Below are 26,524 nucleotides of genomic sequence, written 5' to 3'. Positions count from 1 at the left end.
AGTATATTCATAATCAGCATGTAAGGAAACCTTAACACGGGGGAGGGGAACCTGACCCATGGAGGGCCGGTGTGGGTGCGGGTTTTTGGGATGGCCTCCCGCACCATATCGCCACCCAGGAGGCTGCCACACCCTACTGACCTGGGACCAGCGGTGTGCCCATACTGCCAACTATGTTGTCCGTTAGATCTGATATTATAATCATTGCTATACAGTCGCATGACCTTCCACAACGTGCAGATTCCATCTGCGTGCTTAACTGTTTTTGTCACTGACTATAGCTTTACAGATACCAATTCATGCAAATTGCTTGTTTCGATTTCAACATAGTGTTTGATATTAAATGTCCTCTTTTGTTCTCTCCGCCAGTCACGTTCTGTCTTTGGAGGACAAACTTACCATCCTTCACAAGTACATGAATGTGACATGGATCCGAATTTCATCAGAATCAAGGGTAATTGTTTCTTACCTCCGCTTTCCTCCCTGTGGTTTTTGGCACATGTGATAATCACATGGATTTTATTACCCATAATTCAGTTTCTCTTAATTCCTGATTATTGGAATTTGAGGGTTGGATAAACAAGTAACCCAACAAGAATCCCCTGTAAAAATTCTTATTGACAATAAAAAAATTTATTGGTGTTAGTGGAACACTGTCTGATAGTTACTGTACTGTGCAAACCTCAAAAGATATTTGTCTAGGTAATAGGTTTATTTGCTTATAAAAAAACACACACAGACAATTCAACATTAGAATATATGTAAATTGACAGTAACGCAATAAAAACTAACAAGAATCTCTTCTGTTCTCCAAAAAGTTACTGATATCTAGTTGGATGGCTAGATGAACACAGCTTCAGTTCCCAAACCTCTCTGCGGGGGCACCCCAGCCATTCCACGTATTTGTTAAATTTCACCACCAGCTCAATAAATTAATTAATATAATTAGTTAAATAACTAAATAAGTATTTAGTATTGACTATCCAAACATGGTGTGCTAGTGGTCGAGTCAAAAAATACATTATGCAGTATTGAATGTTTGTTTTGACATGGCTATACTAACACACTTTGACATAGTTTTTCACCAACTTAAAGAACATTTAAACGTCATTTTCTTTGACTCATAAAACTTTTGACGGTACTGTATTTACCCATAATCCTCTGCTCTGTGCTTCTCTCATAGCTCATGTGTTCTGCTTCCAGGCTCCTTTAGCTCAGCCAGAGTCTCCCACAGCCTCTGTGGGAGAGGATGTCCAGTCCCTGGCCGACTCCATGGACTCAGACCGCGAGTCCATCGGCAGCAACTCCAACATTAACAATGGCAAACCAAACAAGGAGAAGGACAAAGACAAGCAGCGCAAAGACAAAGATAAAAACCGGACAGACTCAGTGGCTAACAAGCTGGGAAGCCTTAGCAAAACTCTGGGGATAAAACTCAAGAAGAACATGGGAGGTCTTGGGGGGCTGGTGCACGGCAAAATCAAGTCCAACTCCAGTAGCAGCCGGAGTGCAGAGAATGGCGAGAAGGTCAGGAAGAAGGACGCCAAGCCTTGCAAGGGGAGCAAGGAGGATTCGGGACAATCTGCTAGCACGTCCTCTTCAGAGAAGACCACCAGCCCGTCCCCCACAAACAAAGTGCTGGGAGCTTCTCCTGTGGAGAAACACAGCAGCTCAGGTAGGTACCTGGGCGACGGGGTGCCGGACCACTGGAAAAACAGCACCGACGTCAAGCTGAGCCTCAGCATCCTGCGGGCGGCCATGCAGGGCGAGCAAAAGTTCATCCTGGCCGGCCTGCTGCTCACCAGCCGCCGGCACCAGTTCCACCAGGAGATGATCAGCTTCTACTTGGCCAACGCCCAGGAGCGCTTCTCCGCCGAGCAAGAACAGAAGAGGAAGGAGGCAGAGAAGAAGCCGTTGACCAATGGGGCGACGCCGAAGAAACCGGAGCAGGAAAGTGCTTTCCAAAAGCCGAGGACGGACTGCTCTACGCCGGAGAGCTGCTCCCCGGTCCTGCACCCAAGCCATACACCCCAGAAGAGGCACAGCCCCTCCCCTGCCCCCTTCTCCTCCCCTAGTAACGGTGCTACGTCAGGTGGACCCATCGCCGTGTCTGCCCACTACAGCCATACACCGCCCATCCAGAGACACAACGTCATCCACCTACGGACCGTCGGCTTGCAGTCACCCAGCTTCCAGGACGAACCCCTCAGGTCCGCAGTGGGAACACTGAAGACCTGCGCCACATACCCCCAGCAGAACCGCTCGCTGTCCTCTCAGGGCTACAGCCCGGCCCGCATGGCGGGAGTGTGCACTGCGAACTCGGGGGAGTCTCTCTCCTACAGCATGGCGGGAGATCACAAGTCCCACACCTACACTAACGGCTTCGACGCCGGGGACGTCCTCGATTGCCTCGAGTTTGCGGACGAGGACTCACCACGTCCCTGGCGGGGCCACGATAAAGCCAGGAGCCAGAGGGCACGGAACCCTCTCTACTGCCCCCTACAGAAGCGATGCAAGAGGGAAAATTGCTCCTTCTATGGCAGGCCAGAAACAGAAAACTACTGCTCGTACTGCTACAAGGAGGAACTTAAACACAGAGAGAGGGAGGGAAAGCAGTTTCGACTTGGCTAATCCACAGCATAGACCACAGAGCCGCCACCCTAAGATACGCAGTAATGGCCCACGGTAAAGCAGGTTTCTTAACAATGGAGTATCCCATTGTGTATCCGCGAGTCACCTGACACACTTACTCAATAAGAAAGCCGCGACTGAATTCAGTTTACAACTTTGGCCAGATACCCCTCACTTTTTTGAACTCATTCCCTGACCATTTCAGGTGTAACGCTTCTGTGATTCACAAAGACATACACAAAGCCATATCGAAAGCATTTCAGGTTTATGTCCTAAAGCTTAGTTAGGGTCCATTTGTTTTTCAGCAAAAACGTTTGCAAAACTGAACCACAATCTTCAGAAAATGTGAAAAAAAAAACAGAATATCAAAAACAATTGAATTTGTATTTTACAAAGCAATAAGATTTACAGTGTCATCGTTGTTTTTTTGTAAATCAGCTATCTATGCATCGACAATATCATTAAGAAATTTGTTTGGGATTTAACCCCCAATTACTAACTACTTGCTCAATTAATTCCTTATGTGCGAAATTCTGAGTAATTTTACAAGATGCATCAGGAAAATTAGTACACAAATGAATCAAATTAATAAGTATATTAAATGTATTGTTTACATTGTCTTCAGCTGTGTTGGTGCACTGGCATATTACATCAGAGTACTGTGGGGTCATTTTACACAAAAATATCACTGCCACTAACAGTAACGCTGAGTTCTGGGGGCGGGTTAACACAGCACTAGGAGCCTCAACTTACCTAAGGGATATGCAGCAAAACCCATCCAGGTCAAAGTGCACCTCTCTCAGCCTTTGCTTTCCACCTACAGCCCTTTGGGTTTCTCTGCTACACCTAAGCACCATGCTGTCGCTGGTTGAGTTTCTTCTGGCCAAAGATGTAGGCTGCTTTCACAGGGTGCTTTCAAGCTCTGTGGTCTGTTTCCGTCTCTGTAAATAGCAGATGTGTGGACTTGACACCATTAGAAATGTAAATGTTATTTTGTATTCATTTCGAAGTTGTACATTAAATTAATTTGCACATTAGGTACCAATGTAAAAAAAAAAAAATTAAAAAAAAAAGAAAAGAACAAAAAAGATTATTGATTATGGTTAAAAAAAGGGGGGGGGTGTTTCTGTGTTTGTTTGTGGACTAGAAAATGTTACTATGTGGGAATTTACAAGCCAAGGTCGAATTGTTATATGTAAAATTATTTTTATATTGTTTTCACAAAGTGTCATGAAGCAATATTTTGCTCTTTTTTCTTATAGGCACCATTGTCACTTTAATTACAGGCCTGTCGAACGAACAGAAGTGAAGCACGGGAGGCTTTATGAAGCCATGAGTTTTTAGCTGGAAATCTGAATGTCGACTGACGCTACTGACTGCTGCGTCCTCACACCCGCACACGAAGTCGATTCCGTGAGGAAAGTTTCAATCTTCCGTCGAGTTTCCCCACAGCCTCTTAAAGTCACGGCGGGCGGGGAGCGTCGTGCGTGGACAGCGAACACGCCGAAGCCGGGGGAACCGTCCGTGCCGAGCTGTACCATTTAGCCGAGCTGACTCTTGGTGGTGTCACTCTCCACATAAGAGTAAGAGTTTGCCTGGCATGTAACAGCAAATCCACGGTCTGGTTTTTTTCTATACACTAGAATATCGATATGCAGCAGTAATGTGTGAGCTTCGCAGTCACGGCCAGCCCAGATGGGCGATGCCATCACAGCGCGCTCCCATGACCTCCGTAAGATGCACCACCCTACTGTCCCTATTCTAGTGACTGGTCATTTTGTGCAACGACATTCGGGTCTTAGATAGGCCACACGATGTCCCTGTATTAGGTTACAGGTGTAGACTACTGTATATCGTTTTATTTGGCTGTTCGTTTTTAATGAAGATGTGCGTCTGAAAGAAACAAAAAAAAAATCTCGAATTGCTTCAGTGTTTTGATCTCCCTTACGTTTTGCATTTGGGAAAAAAAACAAATTTGAAATTTTAGTTTCAGGGAGCCTCGTTTGGATATTAAAAGCAATAACACCAACGTAAGTGTGTGTCTGCTTCGCCTGGTGCTGATAATCCACAGCTGCTTTCCTTTTTTAAAGGAAAATGGATCCTCTCACACTTCTTTTCTTCACTATGGTCATTTCAAGCCACATTCCTGTGTAGTTTTGCATCATCCTTTAATAAGAGAGTAAATGCCACGGAAAACAAATATTCCTTCACTCATCTGCAGTTGTTTATCTCTCAGACAGGTCACATTTAAAATACACAAAACGGTGGCTTACACAATACACAAAACACCATGATATCAATACAAGTCAGTCCTGAATAATGGTTTATACGAGAGCTTCAGGTGTCATTAGATACTCATTATTAGGTAGCAGTCACTTTACCTTTTGTGGACCATTCACTCATTACTCGGACTCACCGTATATGTAGTTGCCTCTCTTGAGGTAATTTTTTAGTATGTGATTCATCCTGTTGTGTGTGCAGATTAAAGATTCAGGTGAGGAATCCCTGTGAGAAACTTGCATACTATAAATCATAGATTAACATATGTAATCACTAACCAAAACTGCAACAGTTAACAGGAAGTACTTATATGATTTGTATATTATGCTGTAGTTAATCCACCGTAGCACATAGCACATAATCATATCACATTACTCATCTCAGTACTTGTTCAATTACTCATTACAGTACACGGTATGAAAAGTGCCACTACACACCACAGTACTCATCACAGTATCCTTAATGCTACCACAGTACTCCTTATAGCATTCATGACATTACTACTCCATATCACAGTGATCATTGACATATTTTCCAACACTACAGGACTTCACCTACACATGGTATTCTACACAGTAGTCACACACCATTTCATGTGACACAACTCCAAATCCTGGCCTGAGAATGAAAATGCTCTTCAGCATAATTTCCAGTTAAAAGTGCTTGAACTCTTCCTTCCTGAAGTGCACTTTTAGGAGTAAAACTCCTGTTGTTGAATATTTAAATAAACAATGTTGATAACTGTCCCATCATTTCCTTTTGCAAAGCAAATGAACTTCCCATGACTAATTCCTTCTGGGAAGCGAGGAGTTCTTGGGTTATTGTTCATGTCCTGGATGGGGATACTATTCTGCGGTTATAGTGGACGCAGATTTCCAGAAAATGTCCCTGTTAAGTACAGTGTCCAGTTTCACTACACAAATCTGTTTACAGATTTTAAGGATGAGGAGCGAAGGATGTTCTTTCATCGACCCGGCAAGTGGTCTGAACTGCTTCGTTTCTCCATCAGGGGGGAAGGCTAGCAGCTCGTTAGCAGATGATGCTGCTGTTTCTTGTGGTTGGTGGGCTCCGCGTAGCATAATGGCTCCGCATCTTAAAACTTCACAGCCAGTGAGGACTATGAGTCACACACATGACGATAAAAGCATTTCCAGAAACACAGCGACACAAATAAACGCCAAAGAAAAAATCTAAATTGGTGAATTGTTTGGTTTAACCCCACGACCCCATAGGATAAGCGGTTTGGAAAATGGATGGATGGATGGATGTTTGGTTTAATTTATGTCTTGACTGTCAGGAGTGCGCTGCAGGCCTTCGTGGTGATGGGCCATTTTGAAAGTGAAAACTGTGCCTGGTTTCCACGGCAATTGGAGGTGTAGGAGGGGCCTTGCTCTGGCGCCGGCAGCCGGTTGGCTGACATGATTTGCTAGCATGCCGAAAATAGGGCTATCGCATGAGGTGGGGGACCCAAGACCTACGGCTTGATTATACAGCACCTCGGTACTGGATCAGCGATCTGGGGTCGGGATCTGCTGTCACATGCCCCAAAACAAACGTGGCGAACTGAGGAAAAACAGGAGTTTAGATAAAAGCCTCTGGTCAGTTTTACTCTTTCCTCGAAGTACAGTTTCGGAATTTCCACATAACTACATGTAGTTCCCCATTATTCACGTAGAAATAAGTACATGCTGTTATGTAGATAAACGAGGCATTTTAGTGTGACTGGAAATGCAGACCTGTCTGATTTTGCATTGGTCTTGTTTCGGTCAATAAAACCACCCTTCTCTGCTTTAATTAGTGTGGTCCAGCTGGCTGTAATTTGACTGATTACTTTGTTAGCTGTAAATACAGCCAGCTGGGCAGCTTTTAGAGGATCCTGAGGAAATTCATTAGTTGCATATAGTGTTGGGCATTTTTGGCTTGTGCCTTATGCTTTGTAGTTGCAGTCTTTTATTAGGTTCAATTCTATATATTTTGTTTGCTTTTTAAAGGGACTTTGGTACTACTTGATTTGACTTTTCGCTACCCTGCTGTCCTATATCCATCGCAACGTTGGTGGTAGTGCACCACCACACAGCTTAATGTATAGTACTGTGTGGTACTGTGTAGAAGTATGGTACAGCACAGAGGATTGGTCTGTCGTTTTATTTAATCCCAGACATTAATGGTTTTATTGTGAATTGTCATCTGTTCAGTATGTACCTATGGCTCATCATCCCCGAATATACAAACCAGATTGGCTGTTTAGTATTCGCAACACCACTACAAATAAACACACAACACTCCGAAAAAAGTCTTTTATGTTTATTTATTTTTTTTGCCAAATGTGATCTTAGCTCATGCATACAGGTTAAGATGCTGTATAGAATTTTACATTTCGTTAATTTTTTTTTCATTTGTATAGGACATAATCACGATATTCGTCTAAGTACAAAAAGTCATACAAACACATGGCAGAATTACAGGGCGTTAAGGTCCGTGTAATCTGCAGGAATTTTGACTGTAACACTTCGGCAACACAGGAATTTGGTGGGTTAACAAATATGGGGGTTGTGGCAGCTTTGACAAGGTCATGAAAGAAACTGGTTATTGTTAAGAAAAGGAGTTTCTTCACGTACTGTAAGCACGTCCCGGAATGGGCTTGGCGGGTCATGTGACAGGAAGAGAGCAGAGGAGACAAATAAGTAAGGATTTCTGCAGCATTGTGTGTGAAGAAAGAAAGGGCATTAATGAGTGCACACTCTACACTAAACTGTAAAGACACTGCAAGACCCCGAGTATCACCCCACAGCTTATATATTCTGCTGAATGCCAAGAAATTGCTAGTCATCTATTTGACCACATAATTTTTAGAATTTATGAAGTCTATTACAACCATTCTGGACAACTCCTGCTCATCGGTATCATTGATCTTATAAAACAAAGCACGCTGAGATGGAAAGTGTAAACTCTTATAATTAGGGAAAGTGCAAAAATACAAGGTTGGAGATTGGTCTGGTGAGGGACGCTTGACGCTACTTTACACTAACCCCTGTGCACATTTAGCATTTGTGTGGCAAGGTTTCAGGACATACTTTGTTAAGCAGTGTTTTGCTGAATTCTTTAAGCAAATATCCATTTCACAATGAAGGCTGGTAACTCCCGGTCGGCACATACACCGGAGCTGGTGGGAAATAATGATCAATACTGGGAATTCTCCTTCGCCTCCTGCAGCCAGAAGAGTTGGCGTACATTGCCACCTGGCTATTCCCTGCAGGCAATGTCCAGCAGTGAAGAGACAGGACAGACAATGGGGGGGGTATGCCCATTTTTCCTGCATGCATCCATATTTTCGAGTCAAATGTGAGGTCACGTATCCAGAATGTGTCATTCCTGAAGCCTTTGGTCACGAGTGCTGACCACTATTTGAGTGAGAACATGGGAGGGGCCGCAGTGACCCGGCAGTGAGCTCTGCAAGAGCCCAGTGCAGCTCGTTGGCCTGCAGCGTGACATTTCCCCATTTTCCGTCCCTGAATAAACAAGGTTCACAGACTTAGTCCGGTTCTCACAATGTCCTGGTCTGCCCTTTCCTCATCGGCGAGAAAGAGGAGCTGGAATGTTTACGAGCCACAGGGTGATGTGTCCCGCTGGGTGGCGGCTTTCCCTTATATGGCGAATGAGGGGCTGGGGGTGGGGTGGGTTTGTTCAAATACACCAGTTTGACTGGACTGGAAATTAACCTCTCAGCAAAATACACTAAACGAGAAAGGAACAAACCGAACTAAAACAGTGGATAACAGTAAAAGCATTGCACAGTTGTAAATAAATACGTACAAATTCAAAGAAAGCCTTTATACAGTGGCTTGATGAATGCAGTCTAAATATAGTAAAAACAATCCTTCAGATGCTGGAGAAAGTATATTTTGTCTTTTCAAGAGTTGAACTAAATAGATTATACCTTACCTATACAATAGAGGCAGTGACGTCAGTTAGGACAAAATGGACAGTATTTATACCAAGCTGAAAGCACATTATCAATAATATAAATTATTATTATCGAGCTGGTTTAAACCTGAAATACCTCTGAATGTAATATACAAAAAGAAGCCTGAAATTCATCCCTTGTAATACCTAAAAACCATCATGACAGACATGTAAATGAACAAAAACTTCTTCTATAGTTTTCTCCGGATATGTGAATTTAAACTCGTCCCCAGCTTTAATGATCATGATTATGCCAAAAGCAGACAGATTCTTGATTAGTCTGTTGTGAACCCTCTATCCCATTACATCAGCATTTCAAAAGTAATTTTGTAATCTGAACCGATCTTTCAATGGCATTAATGGCTTGACCCATTGCTTAATGCAAGTCAAATTTTCCTGGATGATAAGCAATACTTGTTTTTTTTTGTAATATAATGTTACATTCTAACCATTGTTATCTGATTTATAAAAAAAAATATTAATTTGTTAAGTAAACTTAGAACTTGAACATTTTTATTCCCAAGGCAATATCATAATTAAATAATATTGGACCATTTTTCTAAGCCAGGAAGCTATTAACTTAACTTATACCACCACCCTGAAAAAAATGATGATGATCATCATCATCCTAGGAAGGTTCAACACTAGGTAATTAAAAATAACATCTCAGAAAAATGTAGATGCCTAAGCTGTACTACCTCACAATGTGGTGGTCTCCATGGTTACGTGACATACAAAAATAAAACACAGCAACCCCAAAAAAACATACCTTTATGAAAATTCCCAGTTTAAATAATATAAGCCTGCAAACGTTCCCTTTCTACATTGAAGGGAAGCAGGGCAATATTATGTCCAAGGGAACTTCAGTGTCTATAGATGAAATTGAATGTTTCAAAATGTTCTTTGACATAATGAAGTGCACTCAATTACTGAACACTGTACAAAATTACAACAAATAACAATGCAAGCAAACAGAAACAGAATATCGATAACTACAATAACAGGAACCGTACTGGCTGAGATGCAGCGCAGGTATCCCAAAATTAATCCAAAATGAACATTATCAACATCACATAATACATATTTAAAAAGTCAGGAAAGGAAATGGCCTGTTTTCCACAATGTTCAGATCATGTGTAATGTGATACAAGCACAGAATAAATAGCACGTGTCTAATGTTTTGATTGGATCATTTGGAAAAAAAATTATAATAAAAACATGACACACACACACACACACACACACACGCACGCACGAGTCCAGGCAACCCAAAATCAATATCACGATAGTAAAACATACTATCTGATTTCATCTTATTTAGACTGCATAACCAGTTATACTCTGTATGGGCAGATTACATGCTAATACTCTCAAAAAATAGATACTACACTGTTAAAATAGATACTACACTGTTAAAAGATAGATAATTCACTACACTGATGAATTTGGGGGGGGGGGGCTTTCCATCACTGTAGGACATTAGTTTTCTCCAAACTGATCATTGTTTTTACTGATTATACCTAATATGTACTGGTTAAGAAGTCTGGCTCCCCCATCCATAGTCCAGTACCTCTGTCACATGGCTTTCTCCTCCAAGCCAAGCCGGCTCTCAGTAAAGTAACAAAAAGGGTCACTTGGGTTCTGCTGCCCCAGGCCAAGGAAGGGAAATGAGAAAGTGAAGAGCAGTGGAGCATCCAGGCGCGAGGTGATGCGAGAGGGGCGAGGTATGGGGACAACTGGGGACAACTGGGGACAACTGGAGACCTGAAACCAACTTCTGTGTCAATTTAGCCATAATAGATACTCGGAGAAAGAGACACAGATGGGGCAGGCGGATGGGGCAAGTGGATGGGGCAGGCGGATGGGGCAAGTGGATGGGGCAGGTGGATGGGGCAAGTGGATGGGGCAGGCGGATGGGGCACAAGGATGGGGCAGGCAGATGGGACGCTCTGATTCATGTCTGTCCTGAGGTAAAAGTGAAGCACGGATGGAACAAAGCAGTGAACAACATAATATGCAACTCTCCCCACACATGTTGGTCTCAGCGACTGACACGTTGTGGTAACGACCAATACAGTCCTCCGTTTACGTCATGTGATTTTTGGGCTCAGGAAAAGAAAAAAATAATAAATCATGGTGGGATTCTGTCACAGCTTGATTTTAGTAGCTGCCAACAAAGTGGCCTTTCAAGTGTCCCATTTCAGTGCTGAGTCAGTGGAACACTAAGGCAGCCACATGCTGTGTTGACACATGTAAAGCAGGCCTAGCTTTTTCAGTTTTTTTTTTACGAGGGGAAAACGTCTAACTTTGAATCTGTTGGAGTTCGTCTGAGGTTATGGACACAGCCCACCTGGTACCTTTTAACCCAGCCAGGTCATAAAGCGGATTAATATGAAGGACATGCACAGGCTATTTTCAACAAAGGCACGACTAGTTACTAACAGGCACAGATTGCAAGAATGAATACATATATATATATATATATATATATATATAAATATATATATATATATATATATATATATATATGCATCAATGTATATGATTAATCTAGATTAGTATAGCATAAAATCTGTGTTAGAATATCTGGAAGCTTTCTTGGGTCTGTTTGCCGAACAGAGGGGGCCATCGTCACCCACGGCAGCAAAGTGTTTGTTTTAGTACTTTGATGATAATTTGGTAGCATCATTATTTACAAAAACATAAAGCGTTTTTTACAAAGAAATAAAGGCTTCTTTACCAAGGGAAGATGCTCCCAGTATTCCGAGTGCTTTTTGTTTTTTCTTCGTACAGACACAAGTGGCTCCGAAATAAGACCAAAGGGCTGTTGTCTCTCCCCGTGACCCAGTAGGATAAGCGGTTTGGAAAATGGATGGATGGATGGATGGATGGACTGTTGTCTCTCCCCTCATAAACAAGAAGAGGGCTGGGATTTGCATCTCCTCTCATTACAGCCTCCCGCAGCGACAGATCACGTCTGAAGCCATCGAAGCGGCGACACGAAACGCAAACAAAGCAGTCATTGCACTGAAGACCACAACAAGGGCATCTTTTTCACATCCTGTCAAGACATGCGTTACGGTAAGACAGCAGGAAGGCGCAGGAGCCGTAGGCTTTGTAGAACCGTCCTGAACTCCGTCAGTCAGCCACAGCATTTGCTTGCAATTTAGATTTTTATTTATTTTATTTTTTTTGGTTTTTATAGGAAACCACACAGTATCCCTGGGTATTGGCCAAATAAAACCAGCGTCACACATATATTAGGTCAGCTGAGACACCTTACACTGAATAAGGAGTAGAAGTTAAGAAGTTATGTACCGCTATAAAGTTAAAAAAACAACTAACGCCAAAAAAAAAACAAAAACAAATTGTTATAAGTTGTACTGAGAAGCCAGTGATGTTTAAACGACATTCAAACACAGGATAGATGTAGCTTTGAAATCAACAGCACGCTGCACGGATGGCAGTGATTCTGTGTGATTGTATTCGTGTGGGTGTGTTCAGAGTGTTAGGTATTATCGTCCAGAGATGTCTTCTTCTTCTTCATTTCTTTGTTTATGTCATGGGTGGGGAGGGAGGCTCAGGATGGCTGTGTGTAATATGCTGGGGCTGTTTTCATCACAGAAAAGGAGAAATATGGATACATGAGTATGAGGTAACTGGGATTTGATCAGGGTGATAAGCCAGGACCCGCCTCTGTCAGCGTTCATTCTCCTGGGGTATGTGAGAGCACTGCTACGGTTTCTCACAGGCTGCCTGCCTGACCCCTGCTACAGCATGACACCGAAACCTGTGTCTGCTTCCAGGTCACAGTTCTGTTCGGGGGAAGATGGACTCGAGATGTTTGCAAACTAGATCATGGTTTGAAGGACAGAAGACATCCAAGAGATACAGTGAACAGGTTTTGACATTCCACTGCAAGAGGTTGGCTCAGGGATGCGCTCTCTGTGGTGGGCTTATGCTACAGCACACTGACTCGTCGCTTTGACTCGCTGCTGATTCATTGCAAGCTTCTCTGAAACGATCCCAGGGCATCGTGTTCAGAGAGTAGAATTCAGTGAGGCCTGTGTGGCCCCTGCTCACTCCTCGCCCACTCCCAGAACACGATCTGTGACTCCCAAGGGGATACCTGACTCCCAGTGCATAATAAGTGACTTCCAGCAAGTGATCGGGCTTCTTGAACACAGCTGTTTCTGTGGCTAAGCATGATTTACAGCCAAAAAAATGAAAAACAATGTGACCTTCCATCTATTTCCCCTGGAATTTCTAGGTTATGTGGAGGAAAACGGGAGAAAAAAGCTAAATCTTGACTTTTAATGACCATTAATCCAGTACTAGTTTCCTCCAGTGCGACAACTAACAAAAAAACACGTTCAGAGTGCAAATCCGGCAAAGCATAGCGTTGGTAACTCCTCCATTCATCCTCATTGTGGTCTCTCTGTTACACTGTCTTCCCTGAGCGGTGCTGACACTTCAAAGTAATGAATACAAAGTAATGCTAGTATTGTGCAGTTGAGTTAGAGAGCTGAGTTAGAAAGTCCCAAATCCTGAGGTGCACACGTAAGCCCCTTCCCCAGTTCAGATGCAGGAAGAGGAATATGCTGGTCCATGCAGATCTTTTCGAACTGAAACTTCAGAAGAATGTCATCTTTAACAGACTTTTCTGCATTATCTGGCGGATGCCAATAGGCTAGAAGATGAGTGTTTTTTTTTTTTAAACGGTTGTATTGCTATTTGAAATGGGCATCATTATTGTCCTCTGAGGTGCGTAAGCAATTGCACAGTAAGGGGTTATGGAGAGCGCTGTATAGTAGGCAGAGTTAGGAAGGAGACGACATGGAGCGCATCCGAAGAGCCTGAACGAGAGGCTAAGGCAGGCTGGAGGGGCTCGGGGCAGGGCTGGAGCCGTCGGAGCGGCTGTAGTCACTGCGGGAGGCAGGCCGCAGGGCGGGGGCCTCGGGCTTCTTCAGCATGCCGGGCTGGAAGGCAGAATGGCGGCGGGCGTGTTTCATCAGGTGGTCGCTGCGCATGAAGCGCTTCTCACACAACGGGCAGCCAAAGCGCTTCTCGCCCGTGTGCGTGCGGTAGTGCCGCGCCAGCTCGTCCGAGCGGGCGAACTTCTTGCTGCAGTCGGGCCAGGTGCAGGGGAAGGGCCGCTCTCCTGTGAGACATGAGGGGGGAGAGGTTCGAGGTCAGCCTTCATAAGCTTTTTTTGAGTACGAATCAAAGGTGTTGTGTTACATCCCGGTATTTCACACCGAAAGGTGAAGGATGCTTGAGAAGTAGTGGAGAGACGGAGAGCAGAAATAACGCAGGTAGCTGTCAGATATGGCATCAGACCGGTGTTTCCCAACCCCCAGATGGTCCACGTTTTTGCCTGTGTGTCCCTGAGCACTGGGTTAAGAAACACTGCATTAAACTGATGAAGGGAACCACAGGACGATGCTATCCCCCCCACGCTCCGAGGCAGACCCACAGCTGCCTGCATGCCTCCCAAGAAGCCCCATCCTCCAACACTCCACACACTTACATACTTCTTCAGTAACACTGTACAATACCCATGTAGTGCTGTTGTTCACCCAATCACCCAAGACCACTTCTCAGCTTCTACCCACTGTCAACCACGCCGGCCATGACATCACGCCGTTGGGCTGTTATTCAAAACAAAACTCGGTATCAACAACCGAGAAAGATGGACACAGCCAATGAGAGCCAAGCACAATTCCAGTTAACAATATGTGGATGTTTGCACTGGATATTCAAGTACCAACACAATAATGAACCAATTCCATTCATTTAGCAAAGTATGTACGTTTCGGGTGGGACAATGACACAAAGCACAGAGCAAACCCTGCCGATGACGTACAGGCAAACCCATAAAGAACCAGAACCGTGTCTTGTATTGACTCAAGGGGTTCTTACCCTTTGTAAATGAGAGGACACTCTCTAATTGGAAATAGACTTTTTTGTATCATGAATGCGCCGAAACTTCAACTGTGTTGAAAGCAGAAAAACATTATTTCCGTGCACTTTATGTTAAAGAGTGTGTGGGCGGGGTGGCTGAGCGCTTTCTGGAGGTATTGTATCTGTAGTCATAACACACAGTCACACGAAGCCACACCGAGGGGGGAGGAGTCGCCACGACAGGCTGCACAGCAGCAGGGGGCTGGCCCCTCGGCTTTACACTCTCATTTACACTCTTATCTCATAATGATCCCCTCCATCTTACAAACAAGTTGCAAAGGCAAATATTGGCCTGAAACAAACATTTGAAGTTCACTGGAATCTTAAATGCTTCCCGGAATGAGGATCTGTGTTCCTTGATTGGGTTGGTATCAACAGAACTGTGTAGCCTCACGAGAACAATGTGGGTCAGGGACTGCAACAGCACCACAGGAGTTTGGATCTGTCTCACCAATTCATTCCCACCCGCCTACCCTGCCACGGTACCCCTTCTCCACATGTTCGGGGTTCCTTCTGGGTCCCGATGTTCAGCTTGATGCCAGAACCTGCTGATATGCCAGCTATTTTTGGACTGGTGCCAGGGTCTGGGCGCAGAAGCCCCCTTTCTCATTTCAGGACAGAGAGTAGGGGCATGACCCAGTAAGCCCAGTGGCATGTTAAACTGGGCAGCAACCCTGCCCGCCATGGACCAATGGAACCATCAGATTATGTCACAGGTAGCAGGGTTATGTTAAATGGAACCAGGTGTTCGCTCATGAAATAGCTCAGCACACAAACATCCCAGCCACAGTTTTTCCACATTAAGGTTGCCTGCCAATGCCGTGAGACCTGCCCTGGAGCAAACGAGTGAAAATTCAGCACCTCCAGCCCCTTCCTGCCTGAACAAGTCCAGGAGGCTCATCACCAGCATCACCGAGCAACATAAAAACTGAACATTCTTCCTGTTTCTTCAGCATTGCAGTGCAGCATGTAAATGATGTGGGTACTACAAGTAAATGATGTAGAGATGTGTAGGGGGTGGTACATGGCGCAGGGAGTGCTACATGATGTTGCATGTGAAGCCATGGATCTCTCCAGCAAGTCTGAGAGCAAGACACAGAAGTGGGTGCCGGGAATCACTAGAGCGTGGGGCTGTACGGCAGCATTAAAACCACAGAAGATGCAGAAGAACAAAAGACAAATCAATCTCCAGATCTTTTTTACAGCTTGCAATGGCGTACTATGATATCCGTACATGGTCTGCGGCTACAGCAATCTCAGCCTGAACCCAAACATGAAAACGTTAATGAACTCTGCTAGAATATTCATTCCTTCATTCATTATCTTAGAACTGCTTATCCAGAACCGGGTCATAACAGCTGGGGGTGTTTCACAGGAAGTGCAGGACATGAGAGAGGGGAAGATGGATGGGATGCAAGTCACACCATAATTCAGAGACGGCAAACCAGATGAATCTTTGGACAATTGGACCCCAACTGCAGATTCTGGTAAACAGCCAAGAAGATGTAGAACATGTATCCACACAGACATGCAGAGAACCCTACACAAGAGTCAGAACTAGACCACCCAGAACACATTCTGTATGTATTAAAAATGTATCATCTATATCATTGAATGGCGTTCCAGAGGAAAAACTGGGCTAGAACAAATATTTGTCAGTGCATTTCCATGGGGGAATTATTCGGTAAAGTTCTCGAAAAGGACTTAATTGGTGTATACTAGTCAAATGTAATGACAGCAGAATTGTAACTGTAAAACATATCATGTTTGTTTTATATAAGCGTTGGCAACAAGCGAAGCATTAAGCTGGTTCTCTATGGCCTGCAAGGAGGAGTAGGAACACTCTTTGGGTTGTGGAGCAGTGAGATTTTCCATTACAGATCAGATATACTGAACTGCATGAGACATATCAGGTCCAGTGTCGGAATAAACAATGTGCCCAGCAAACAGACTGGACTGGGGCTTTCTTGCAAACTTGTTCCATGCTGGATCTTGCTGAAAGTATTAAAGGCTTAATCTCACTAAAGTTACTTCTGGGAAATGTATGTTCTAATACTTTGCAGTGCAGTTTGTTATGACTGTGGAACTACTGAAAACAATATAAAATTTAAGGAGTCCTCACATTCTTTGTTTTAACACTCACTACTTTTCCACCGGCCTCCAGCTGCTGAGTTCACTTCCCTGCGATTTGTAATACCCAGTACCATGGATCTTAATGTAACTACAAGACCTTTTTTTTATAGTGTTCATTGATCACTGTGTAAACTTGAATTTCAGCTACACAAATCAACAAAGCGGAAAAGAATTGCAACTTCTGGACTATTTTCAGTCCAATTTTTGTGTATAATCCTGGAATATTACATTATATTGTTTGCAATGCGTGCACTGTACTATAACCAAGATATTTGGGATGACGCTGTTTACCATAAAAATTAGTGGAAGTTGCTGTACAGGCATCCCATCCAGGGTATACCTCGGTCTTGTGCCTTGTGTTACCTGTGATAGATGCCCCAGGCCCCATACAACCATGGCCAGCATAAATGGATGGATGGATGGATGGTCATGCTAAAGATTAGTGGCCCTCTCTCTGGCCACCAATTGAAATAGTAATAGGCTAATAGGTCCGTTTATTCATTCATACAATACGAGCATTAAGCTGAAACAAATGTCTCCAGTTGTCCATGTTGATGGATGGGGGGTGGGGAGGTTGTGAAAGGGTGAAGGAACATGCAGAGCTCACAGTGCTGTAGACCCCCTTCTCCCAAGGGCCTGTTCCTCCAAACACCTGCTCTTGTCAGCCCCTGTTACCCAAACAGAAACAGATTCCCCCAGCAGAGGATCCTCTTCACACGCTCCGCAGACAAACATCTGTGCTAATTGTCTCTAAAAATCCAGACAGCACCCTCCTATGTATCACCAACACTACATCTGCACCAATTACATTGTTTTGTAGTTCAGTATTTGTTAAAATTCTTGAATTCTTTGTGATTGCTGTTTAGTTTGTTCTCAAACCACTGAAAAATCAAGCTTAATCTCGATTCATTTGCACCCATTTGTTTAGTCTTAACAACATTTGTTGTATGTTCTGTTTTTAAAATATATACTATATAAGGGTTTGATTAATATATTTTTTCTCCCTCATTTCTTGGTTTTTGCTTAGTGGCCAATCCCCTTCATGTGTGTACTGTATGTTTGTACTACATTTACGGTATGAGTAAACAAAATGAGTTTTATAAGCATACTGCAGAAAAAAAAATTCAACTTTAGCAAAAAAGTCGAATGTTTATGCATTTGATAATAAAAGTGAGAATCTCATACATCAAACACAGAAAAATAAAGGTAATTTAAGAGACTAACTGATCAGAGCTTCAATTCGAAAAACAAAAATAGTTTACTAGACAAGTAGGACAACAATCAAAAAATGTGAAACAGAAATGAGAGTGAGAGAGAGAGAAAGAGAGAGAGAGAGATAGAGAGAGAAAGAAAGAGAGAGACTGTCTTCCTGAACTTACTGCTAAGAGTTGGGAAAAAAAAAACTGCCCATTTTGTCTGGCCCCTATCCTCGCAATTCAGGAACAAACTCGGTGAACTGCTCTGTGAGATGCTATCAGCCGCGTCAGTTATGGCTCATGCCACTGTGAAAACCGCAGAATCAAAATAAGCTCTTTGGTGGCGTGTTCCTCCACGTCAGAGGCCCCGGGCAGCGCGTGATCGTGTCAATTCATTAAGTTGTACAGATAGAAAAGAAACGCATATTAGCTGAAATGGGTAGTCTGCAAGGACATGTAGCTTTAACCTGAAATTACTGAAATAACCAGCTTTCTGGGTGTCTACAGTCACAAATACAAGCAACCAAATAGGAGTATTTCCCACTTCTCACTCAAAGATCCATGCCTATCTACAAATAATTTCCCCCCGATGTCCCGTTCAAACACCTAAGGCACAACTCCCCTCAATAACTGTGGTAGTCTAGCGGTTATAATTCTGCACTGCTTATCTATAAGTTAATTTAAAGCACAAAATGAAAAGGCCAGTTTACCCAGTTTGTGAATATCAAACCATAGACAAGGAGACAAAGTGGGCTTTAGATAAATAAAAACTGCCAGAGTACTTAATGTGTCAGCTGCAGTGGCAAACTGACATGGGGGGGGATTATGGTAATATTTCGGTGACAGGACCGCACCCTAACCCTACCTCCACCCAAAGCTGTTTCCCGTCTGCTCGCAGTTCCTGTTCTCTGATAGCAGCGGTCACGCTGCCCCCATCTGGGTGTCGCAATCGCCTGGAGACCGGGTTCCCAGCATGGGGGAGGAGTGTACGGAAGCCACCTACGGCGCCGCGACCCAGGACCCGAAGCCTGCACGTTCAGATTCCAGCAAAGAAAATCCTCACACTTAACTGGAAGTCGCATCTGCTCTCACCTTAATCTCACGCCCAACCTCTGGGGCTCTCATGTGTCACTATTCATACTTTCACAATGCACAAGGACTGCCTCAGTGAACTATAGACATTCATGCTCGCACATTCATTTCAAGCCCTGCCAGTGCATTTCACACAACCTTCCACAGAGGCAGCACCCAAAGAGATCCTTGTATAACCTTCAGCTGCACAGTTCAGCCACAAAGTGTGTTTTTCTTCCACGGCGAATGTGCTAATCGGGTCGTCTGCATACCCCCGTCAATGGCAGGCATTGACTGGCCCTGACATGCGCTGCAGCCCGGGCTGCCTTCACGCGGGACGGCACTGGGCTCAGGGAGAAGAAGCCACACATCCCTTTCTTCCTGTCCCTGGTAACTGACACCATGGTGGTGTAGACCACAGCCAGGCCTCAGAGCTGCACGCTCATCTCTGTCCCCCGCGCTCCACCCCGGCTCCCTGAATAGGCAGGAGGTCTGAGACTCCAGAGAGAGAGAAGCAAAAGCACCGTCTTCCATATACTGATTCTCTGATCTACTCGTCAATGGGGCTGCAGAGGGAATCGTTTCCATACCACCTCTCAGATGGAGACCATAGGATATTTTGGCTCCCTTTCTCTCTCTCTCTCTTGAAAAACAGGGACACGAGACTAAAATCTGCTTGCTGCATGCCTGACCCTAAAGGAAGGCCTTTTCAACTCTGTTATTTACACACGATAGGGGGATATTCCATTCACACCCTGACCTGGTTTACTTTCGGTCCTTTCTGCTACCCAGCTCCCACCCTCCGCTCCCCCTAACCACCATTTTCCCAGCTCACTTTGGCCAGGCATAGTTTGTAGTTTGTAGCCACAGTCATTGTCTGGGCAGGTTTCCTTGGGTCACATTCTACTGTGTCTGTAGCAGTTGAAATAAAATAAAAGAAAGAAAAACCTTCAATAAGGTTGCACTTTATTGAAATGAGAAGAATCATGTGTATTAATGCATAAAAAGGACCTCATCACAACATAGATTCTTCGATAACAAACAAAAACGTGTCTACAATAAGATTTGAAAAGATAGCCCTCTTGTATTGTGAGTGCTGCTGACTGATTACAGTGGAACGTGGGTTCTGACTTATATGTTTGGGGCCCTGAGTCATAGTGAATAATAAAATACTAGAAATCTAATTGCTAGACACACTGTTTTATGTGACTGGGGTCTACTTGGGATCAGGCAATATCCCTGGTTCTTTATTCTACAAAATGTTATAATGATCAATGGAGATACTTTTATAGAAAGACGCCATTTATACACATACATACGCAGTAGCTCTGTGGGTAATTCTGCACCCACACATTTAAAATGACGGGGGTTCAAATCTCGTGTGCATGTAGAATGGCTGTGAATTATTTCTATCTCCAGATTGCTCTTACGCTCCGCTCTAGAACCCAGTCCTAATAATTACTCCCGACAAACTATCATAAGCATCTTTGTATTTACTTGAGACGACCGTTTAAGAGGAAGTCAGCGCGTCACTGAAAAGATTACAGGGCCTGACAAGTGCTGCCCCGTCCAGTGTGCTCTTCCTAGTTTACAGTTCACTTCCCAGTTCTTGCTGACTGCTTGCAATTTTGCACATCAAAGATCTATAGCTTGAGTCTGGAGGGAGGGGGTGTCTCCCATTAGCAGGAACCAGACAAAGCTGTCTCGTAACCTTCAGCCTCCGCCTGCCACAGTGTTCCTGGCTGTGACTCAGCTCTGAGCAGCAAGGACGATCTGCTCCGTGGGAATGGGAACTGCCCAGGACCCAGTTCTCCTCTATCTGGGCTTAAACACACAGCTCCTAGGGTTGGTGCCAGTAGGTCACTTAGCTTCTCTGTTAGATCCAGTCTCGTTCTACCCCAACACTGATGTAACAGCCAATCCTTAAGTAATAAACACATAAACGCCAACCCCTGATGACCCCCTCCGCCAAATGGTAACTCAGCAGGCATAATCTCAGGCTACTTCCTCAGAGAGTAACATTGCTAAATATGTCTGCTGTAGATGAGCAGCTGCGGCTAATGAAATAATATAACTGTCCGCTATCTGCTAACTTGCTAATCTCTTTCTGCTTAAAAGCCTTACTTCGCTTTAAGCTTTTTTAAAAAGCATGTCACATATAATATCTGGAGAGTTTGAATAATTTGCAGATTAATAGTAATCTTAGTAACTCTTTGTAACTTTTAAGAAATAAGCAAATGTATTGTGTGCGCATTATTCAGTGTTCGTCAACCTGACATATTCATAAGACACCCTTCTTTTCTACTGAGTACTTAGCAGGATCTAAGTAGCAAAACTGGTACTAATGTTGTGTTTAGGTTTGCTGGCCCATTTCAGATCTGCAGAAGCCCTTAGTAACTACTTTACCAGGGCCATAGTCAGCAATGGTTCAAAAGTAAGGGTACTGAGACTGTAGGGAATTAATTAATCAAGTGAGAACTCGGTTCTCTTGGCTCATGTATTTGTTTTCGTAACACTTCATTCCCTCATCATTTGAACTGTGGCGTTTTACTGGAATCCTGATTCTCTGTGCTCTACTAGTAGAGACTGTTCCAGAATCTGCTGAGTATTCAAAACCCTGCCCAGGAAGGCTGATCCGGAGTCTCTGAACTCACATGACCCGCCTGAGCTGACTATTAAAAAGAAGGAGACATTCGGGCTTATTTCACTAGAGAACTTTGAGTCACGCACGAGAAAACGCAGGGAACTGAAACAGTTGCAGCCTGAGTCCAATTCCGGCAAAATCTAAAACAAATTCAAATGATGCGGGTTTTAATTAAGAAATTAATTATATTTAATTAAGAAAATAAAATATATAATTTAGATGCCTCTAAAGCATGTCAGAAAAATATTTACATTAGGGTAGCCATTCGAATCCTCTTTTCCTTTTTATATCTACTACCAAACAATTTTAGAGCTTAATATGAATGCTTGTACTGACAGTATCAAATGTGTCAAAATTCCAGAAAATTTATAATCGGTCTTTTCTAAACAATTATGAAATTTCATCCAATCATATAGTAAATTTATACCAGGTTCAGAATATTTTTTTAAATATTTTTATTTATGAAAATAAATCAAAAGCATAGATGCAGGTACATCATTTCTTAAATTAAAAAAAAATCAATAGATGTGTTTTGCAATTACCATGTTGTACCACGGGAAATAATGCTGTTAAATGTTTCATATTGTCATACAGGAATTCCTTCTGAATGCAGTGTAGTGCTCTGAGACAAGGTTATGAGCGTGGAAATCTGATTATACTAAAACGATTTTCTTCGCATGCTAGACTGTTTGAAGCGATGCTTTTGGAATCCTAATGGCTCAGTAAAACAGACAGGTCAATGCTTGGTTTCCGTCGGATAACCTTCTTCCATCCAACCTATAACTTAATACCACAATGCAGTAAAACGGCGAGAAACCTGTCTTAAGTAAAAATAAATAAATAAAACGATAAATGTCCCACAGTAACAAGTGTTTTCATGCACAGTGGGTACATTCATTTTTTCAGGGAATTGAACATTGTTGCTAGTGTATAATAAACCACGGTGCATATTCTAATATATTTTCTAAAAAGTGAATTTCTAAACACCTGGGTGATCAACTTCCATAAAGCACTCCCACCCACCCACTCCTAAGTACCTGTGCGTGATGCATTAAGCAGGTAACCCCTTTTCTGCTCTGCATTGTCGGCACACTGTTTGGGTGGGGTGTAAAGTTTGGCAAAAGACCTGTTTTCACATGGTACAGATGGGCTTATGATCGTCAGACTCCGTCCCTCCGAGATCTGCTAGCTGAGTCTGTTGCCGGTCAGATCAGCTGGCAGTCGGGGGTTAGGGGGGCGGGGGTGTGGCACATCGCAACAAAGAGGCTCAGAGGCAGGCGAGCGACTGCAGTCGCACCAGCCCCCACACTTTCCGCTGCGCTTTTTGGTTATTCTACACCTCAAAAGAGTGAAAAACACACTGCGAAATGTGCACTACATCTGAATGAACGCATACAGGCCACCCGACGGAGTTATTTCATTTCCTGATATTTACTTATTCTAGTATATATATATATACATATGTTTTAGTTTAATATTTTTGGGCATTATTATTTAATTGCAGCTTTATTCGTGCAGAAGGTGACGTTACCTGTAGCCACGTTTATTTCTTAGCGTACTGTCCTCGTTTGACACGATACATTTTAGTGGCCGCCCAGCCCTGACCCTGGTTATGAATGAAAGCTTCAGAACTCTTTCACTGGGTTTAAAAAGTGCTTTGCATTGCAATTCAACGTAGTTGATCAAAAACATATTCACATTTATCAGAACTCTTTCGGAAGCGACGGTGAATGACAGAAGTTATCTGTTACGTACCGGTGTTTAATATAACTGTTTTACTAACCACAAACGAATACAATTACTCTATTATAGTGTTTTATTGCGTTCTCTTCACTTTATACACATTTTTCTAAGCAACAATGAACACCTGCTTAAATTCCAACTGACCTGTGTGTGTCCTTAGGTGGGCTTTAAGATGGGACGACTTTCCATAAACTTTTTCACACCCTGAATAGTGGCATTTGTGCTTTTTCTGTGCAGATTCGTGCAGAATGTGACAAATTACAGGTTTTCTTTTTGCTTTGAGACCGTGGTCGCCGTGCAGAGCGGTAGGTGTGGCAGTGTTTCCATCCTCTCTCGACAGGGTTGTTAATTTGTTATCTTCCCTTACTTTGCCCTGTTCGGAAACACCGGGGGTGTGCTGGTTTAAATCCGCCAAAATCCTAGCTACCATAAAGAGATTGGAGTTGTCTTTCGCCAGAAGGTCAATAGGTTCCATTCCGTTTATTGGGACAGAGGCAGGTTCTGGTCTGATTTCCCTACTGTTCCCTTTAGAACTGTGGACAATAGGACCATTAGACATTGACACAAGGCACTCAGCTGCAAAACGATCCATTTCGTTACAGCGACCAAGCTTCAGCGTTTCTATGATGCTCTGCTTGCTTGAATTATTCTCTCCCTTCAGTCGATTTGTGCGATGACACTGAGGTAGTTGGGTCAAAAAAAAAAAACTCGAGATGTTTTACCGGCTTTTCGGAAAATTCAACTTCCTGGATGGCGACGAAATAAAAACGTCTTTGCATTTAATCAAACACGTTTGTCGCAGGGAGCATATTTTGTCTCAAGGTGATTCTTTGAAAGTCCATCGGATCGAAGCTGATAGATCCCATCATCGCATCTGTTCACTCTCCGGCATACTGACAGTATAATATTCTTTTATTAGAGCTGTGTGTACCCATGCTGTGGGCGTGTCAACCGGGAATATTTGCCTCTGTCGTCAGTGGAGTCTCAAAGCCATGTTTTCCCTGCCCCCCTATGGACACTTTACTTCTGAAGACACCTGTTCGAAGCTGCACAAAACTATACGCACTTAGCCTAAGATTCATCATACAATAATGCAATCTTTCCGTAATCGACACAAACAACAATGATTAAGAGTTACACGTACTAATGACGTAACGTCAATGGTAATTATCACGTGACTAGTGGGAGGAGAAACACTACGGACACCGGAATTCATCCTCCGCGCTAGTCTTTTATATAAATATACTAAATTAACTCCACATGCCACATAAGAAGTATTCAGTCGGTCTTGCGTGATTATTTTATGAACAAAGAGAAACATTTAGAAAAATATATGATTATTTACCCGTAAGGTTAACGAAAAACAAAGTAAAAAAGTATAACAAACAACTAGAGCAAAATGTATGGTATTATATATATAAATAAAGCCAAACGACTCTCGAAAATGAAGGGCGGAATTCCAAATCAGGCAAATACACTTATAAATATTTTCTATTGGCCTGCTCTTGACGAGAAGTTTTCTTTATTATTATTTTGTCGGGGGAGGGGGGTTACAATAGGACGGACAGTACACCTTACAACCCCTCCCACATGGTTTAGTTTACCTCCCTGGCTTTCTGCCAGTTAGGCATGTGCGGATGTCTGCTGCTGACCCAAACTAAGAGTGTTTAAAATTCATTTTAAACATGCGATTTTGTTTCTGAACTGTCCATAGTAGCAGACAATGATGCCATTGTCATTATAGTGACAACACGTTCATGGTACGATATGGCCCTGTCCCTAACACAGCTGCTCCGGAGACATGCATGTTTAGTTTTGTAAATTTAAATAATTCGAATATAGAAATTACACCGATGGGTCTTACGCGAAAAATCTCAACTCAATGTATCTTTTAAACAGTTTGCAGTTTTTTTTTCTTGTGTTCCATTTCAGTTTCGCCAAACTGAAAACGTAATTACCTTATAGGCTTATTCAAAGATCTAATACATGATAATTAAGTTTGTTGTAACATACATTAAAAATTATTTTTGACACTATTGAATTGTGAGTTATCTTATATGGTTACAAAGTCTGCAGAATGGCCCAATGCTGTGTCAAGGCACCAGATCTCTGTATACAAGGGCACTGCTGTCATACCGCAGAGTGAGATATTTAATAAAGCAATATCCTGAATTTTACAGGAACCTACAGACTATTACAGCCTGTACTGGAATTCCATCAGATGCGATGTTAATATTCAGATGAGACATTTTAACCTGTTGGGTTGTGAGGTTGGACAATATCACAACATTAAACCAAATGCAGGTTTCCACTCGTTATTAAAGGAGGGGTCTGAATTGGAAAATAACATAAATTCAAGAGGAAATTATGCAGCCTAGAATTGTGGGTAACATGAGTCAGGAGGTGATGTAGCAGTTTCAGCATTTACTAAACAAACAAAACGAAAAAAAAAAAAGAAAATTATCTGGTGAAGCGAGCTAGTGTATTTTTAGAATAGCCCATATAAGCTGTCATAAGACGATTGTGAGGAACAGTCTACATTGTCTGCATGTAAATAAGCACAGATTAATAATAATTCACTGTATATGGTTCAAAAGTGCAAGCTGACAGCACGGGCAGCAAGAAGCACTTTCCTGTTTAACAGTCTGGTTCCGTTTCAGAGCTCAGCTCAGTAGCAGAAGAGGTGGGGGTACATGAACCTACGGGAGGAAGTGTACCTTTGGATAAATTTGCAACAATTTACTAAGAACCAGCCCTTCCCCGGGTTGGCGAATCCTACCAAGAGGGTCCCCCACCCCCTGTTGCCCCTTCCCCAATGTGAGACCCATCCTCTGCCCTGGCTTAGTCATAGATGTGGATCTGCTTCCTCAAACAGAGCCCAGTTTCTCAGAACTGTTTA

General features: G+C 43.1%; 2 protein-coding genes across 5 annotated transcripts in view; one reads left to right on the top strand and one right to left on the bottom strand.

Moving 5' to 3' along the window:
* otud7a (OTU deubiquitinase 7A) overlaps positions 1–4,706 on the top strand; it is a 63,706-nt gene extending 59,000 nt beyond the window's left edge. Inside the window, exons 12-14 of one of the 4 annotated variants that reach the window (XR_007381965.1) lie at positions 370–454; positions 1,204–2,685; positions 3,918–4,706. Coding sequence is in view for 2 of the 4 variants with exons in the window: in XM_048972895.1 (XP_048828852.1) it covers positions 370–454; positions 1,204–2,631 (1,513 nt within the window). In the remaining 2 variants the exon portion in view is untranslated. Of the gene's footprint in view, positions 1–369; positions 455–1,203 lie in introns of all 4 variants that reach the window. The other 3 variants (XR_007381964.1, XM_048972895.1, XM_048972896.1) reach the window with 3 other exon arrangements.
* A 2,498-nt stretch (positions 4,707–7,204) lies between these two features.
* On the bottom strand, positions 7,205–24,725 carry LOC125706290 (Krueppel-like factor 13). The gene is made up of 2 exons (XM_048972929.1): positions 23,770–24,725; positions 7,205–14,035 (listed from the first exon to the last, which is right to left on the bottom strand). Exons 1-2 carry the CDS (start codon positions 24,215–24,217, stop codon positions 13,743–13,745), a joined length of 741 nt encoding a protein of 246 aa, XP_048828886.1. The 5' UTR covers positions 24,218–24,725; the 3' UTR covers positions 7,205–13,742.
* Between the last annotated feature and the right edge of the window lie 1,799 nt (positions 24,726–26,524).

Source organism: Brienomyrus brachyistius, chromosome 13 (assembly GCF_023856365.1).
Source record: "Brienomyrus brachyistius isolate T26 chromosome 13, BBRACH_0.4, whole genome shotgun sequence".
NCBI classification, from domain to species: domain Eukaryota; kingdom Metazoa; phylum Chordata; class Actinopteri; order Osteoglossiformes; family Mormyridae; genus Brienomyrus; species Brienomyrus brachyistius.
The sequence above is the reverse complement of the archived record's forward strand: the minus strand, read 5'-3'. Positions and strand labels throughout refer to the sequence as shown.

Excerpts from the sequence above, each read along its gene's own strand:
- LOC125706290 (XM_048972929.1), bottom strand. The coding sequence starts at position 24,217 with ATGGATCGTTTTGCAGCTGAGTGCCTTGTGTCAATGTCTAATGGTCCT. Across the intron at positions 14,036-23,769 it reads CCACCTAAGGACACACACAG|GAGAGCGGCCCTTCCCCTGC; the intron begins GTCAGTTGGAAT and ends CATGTCTCACAG.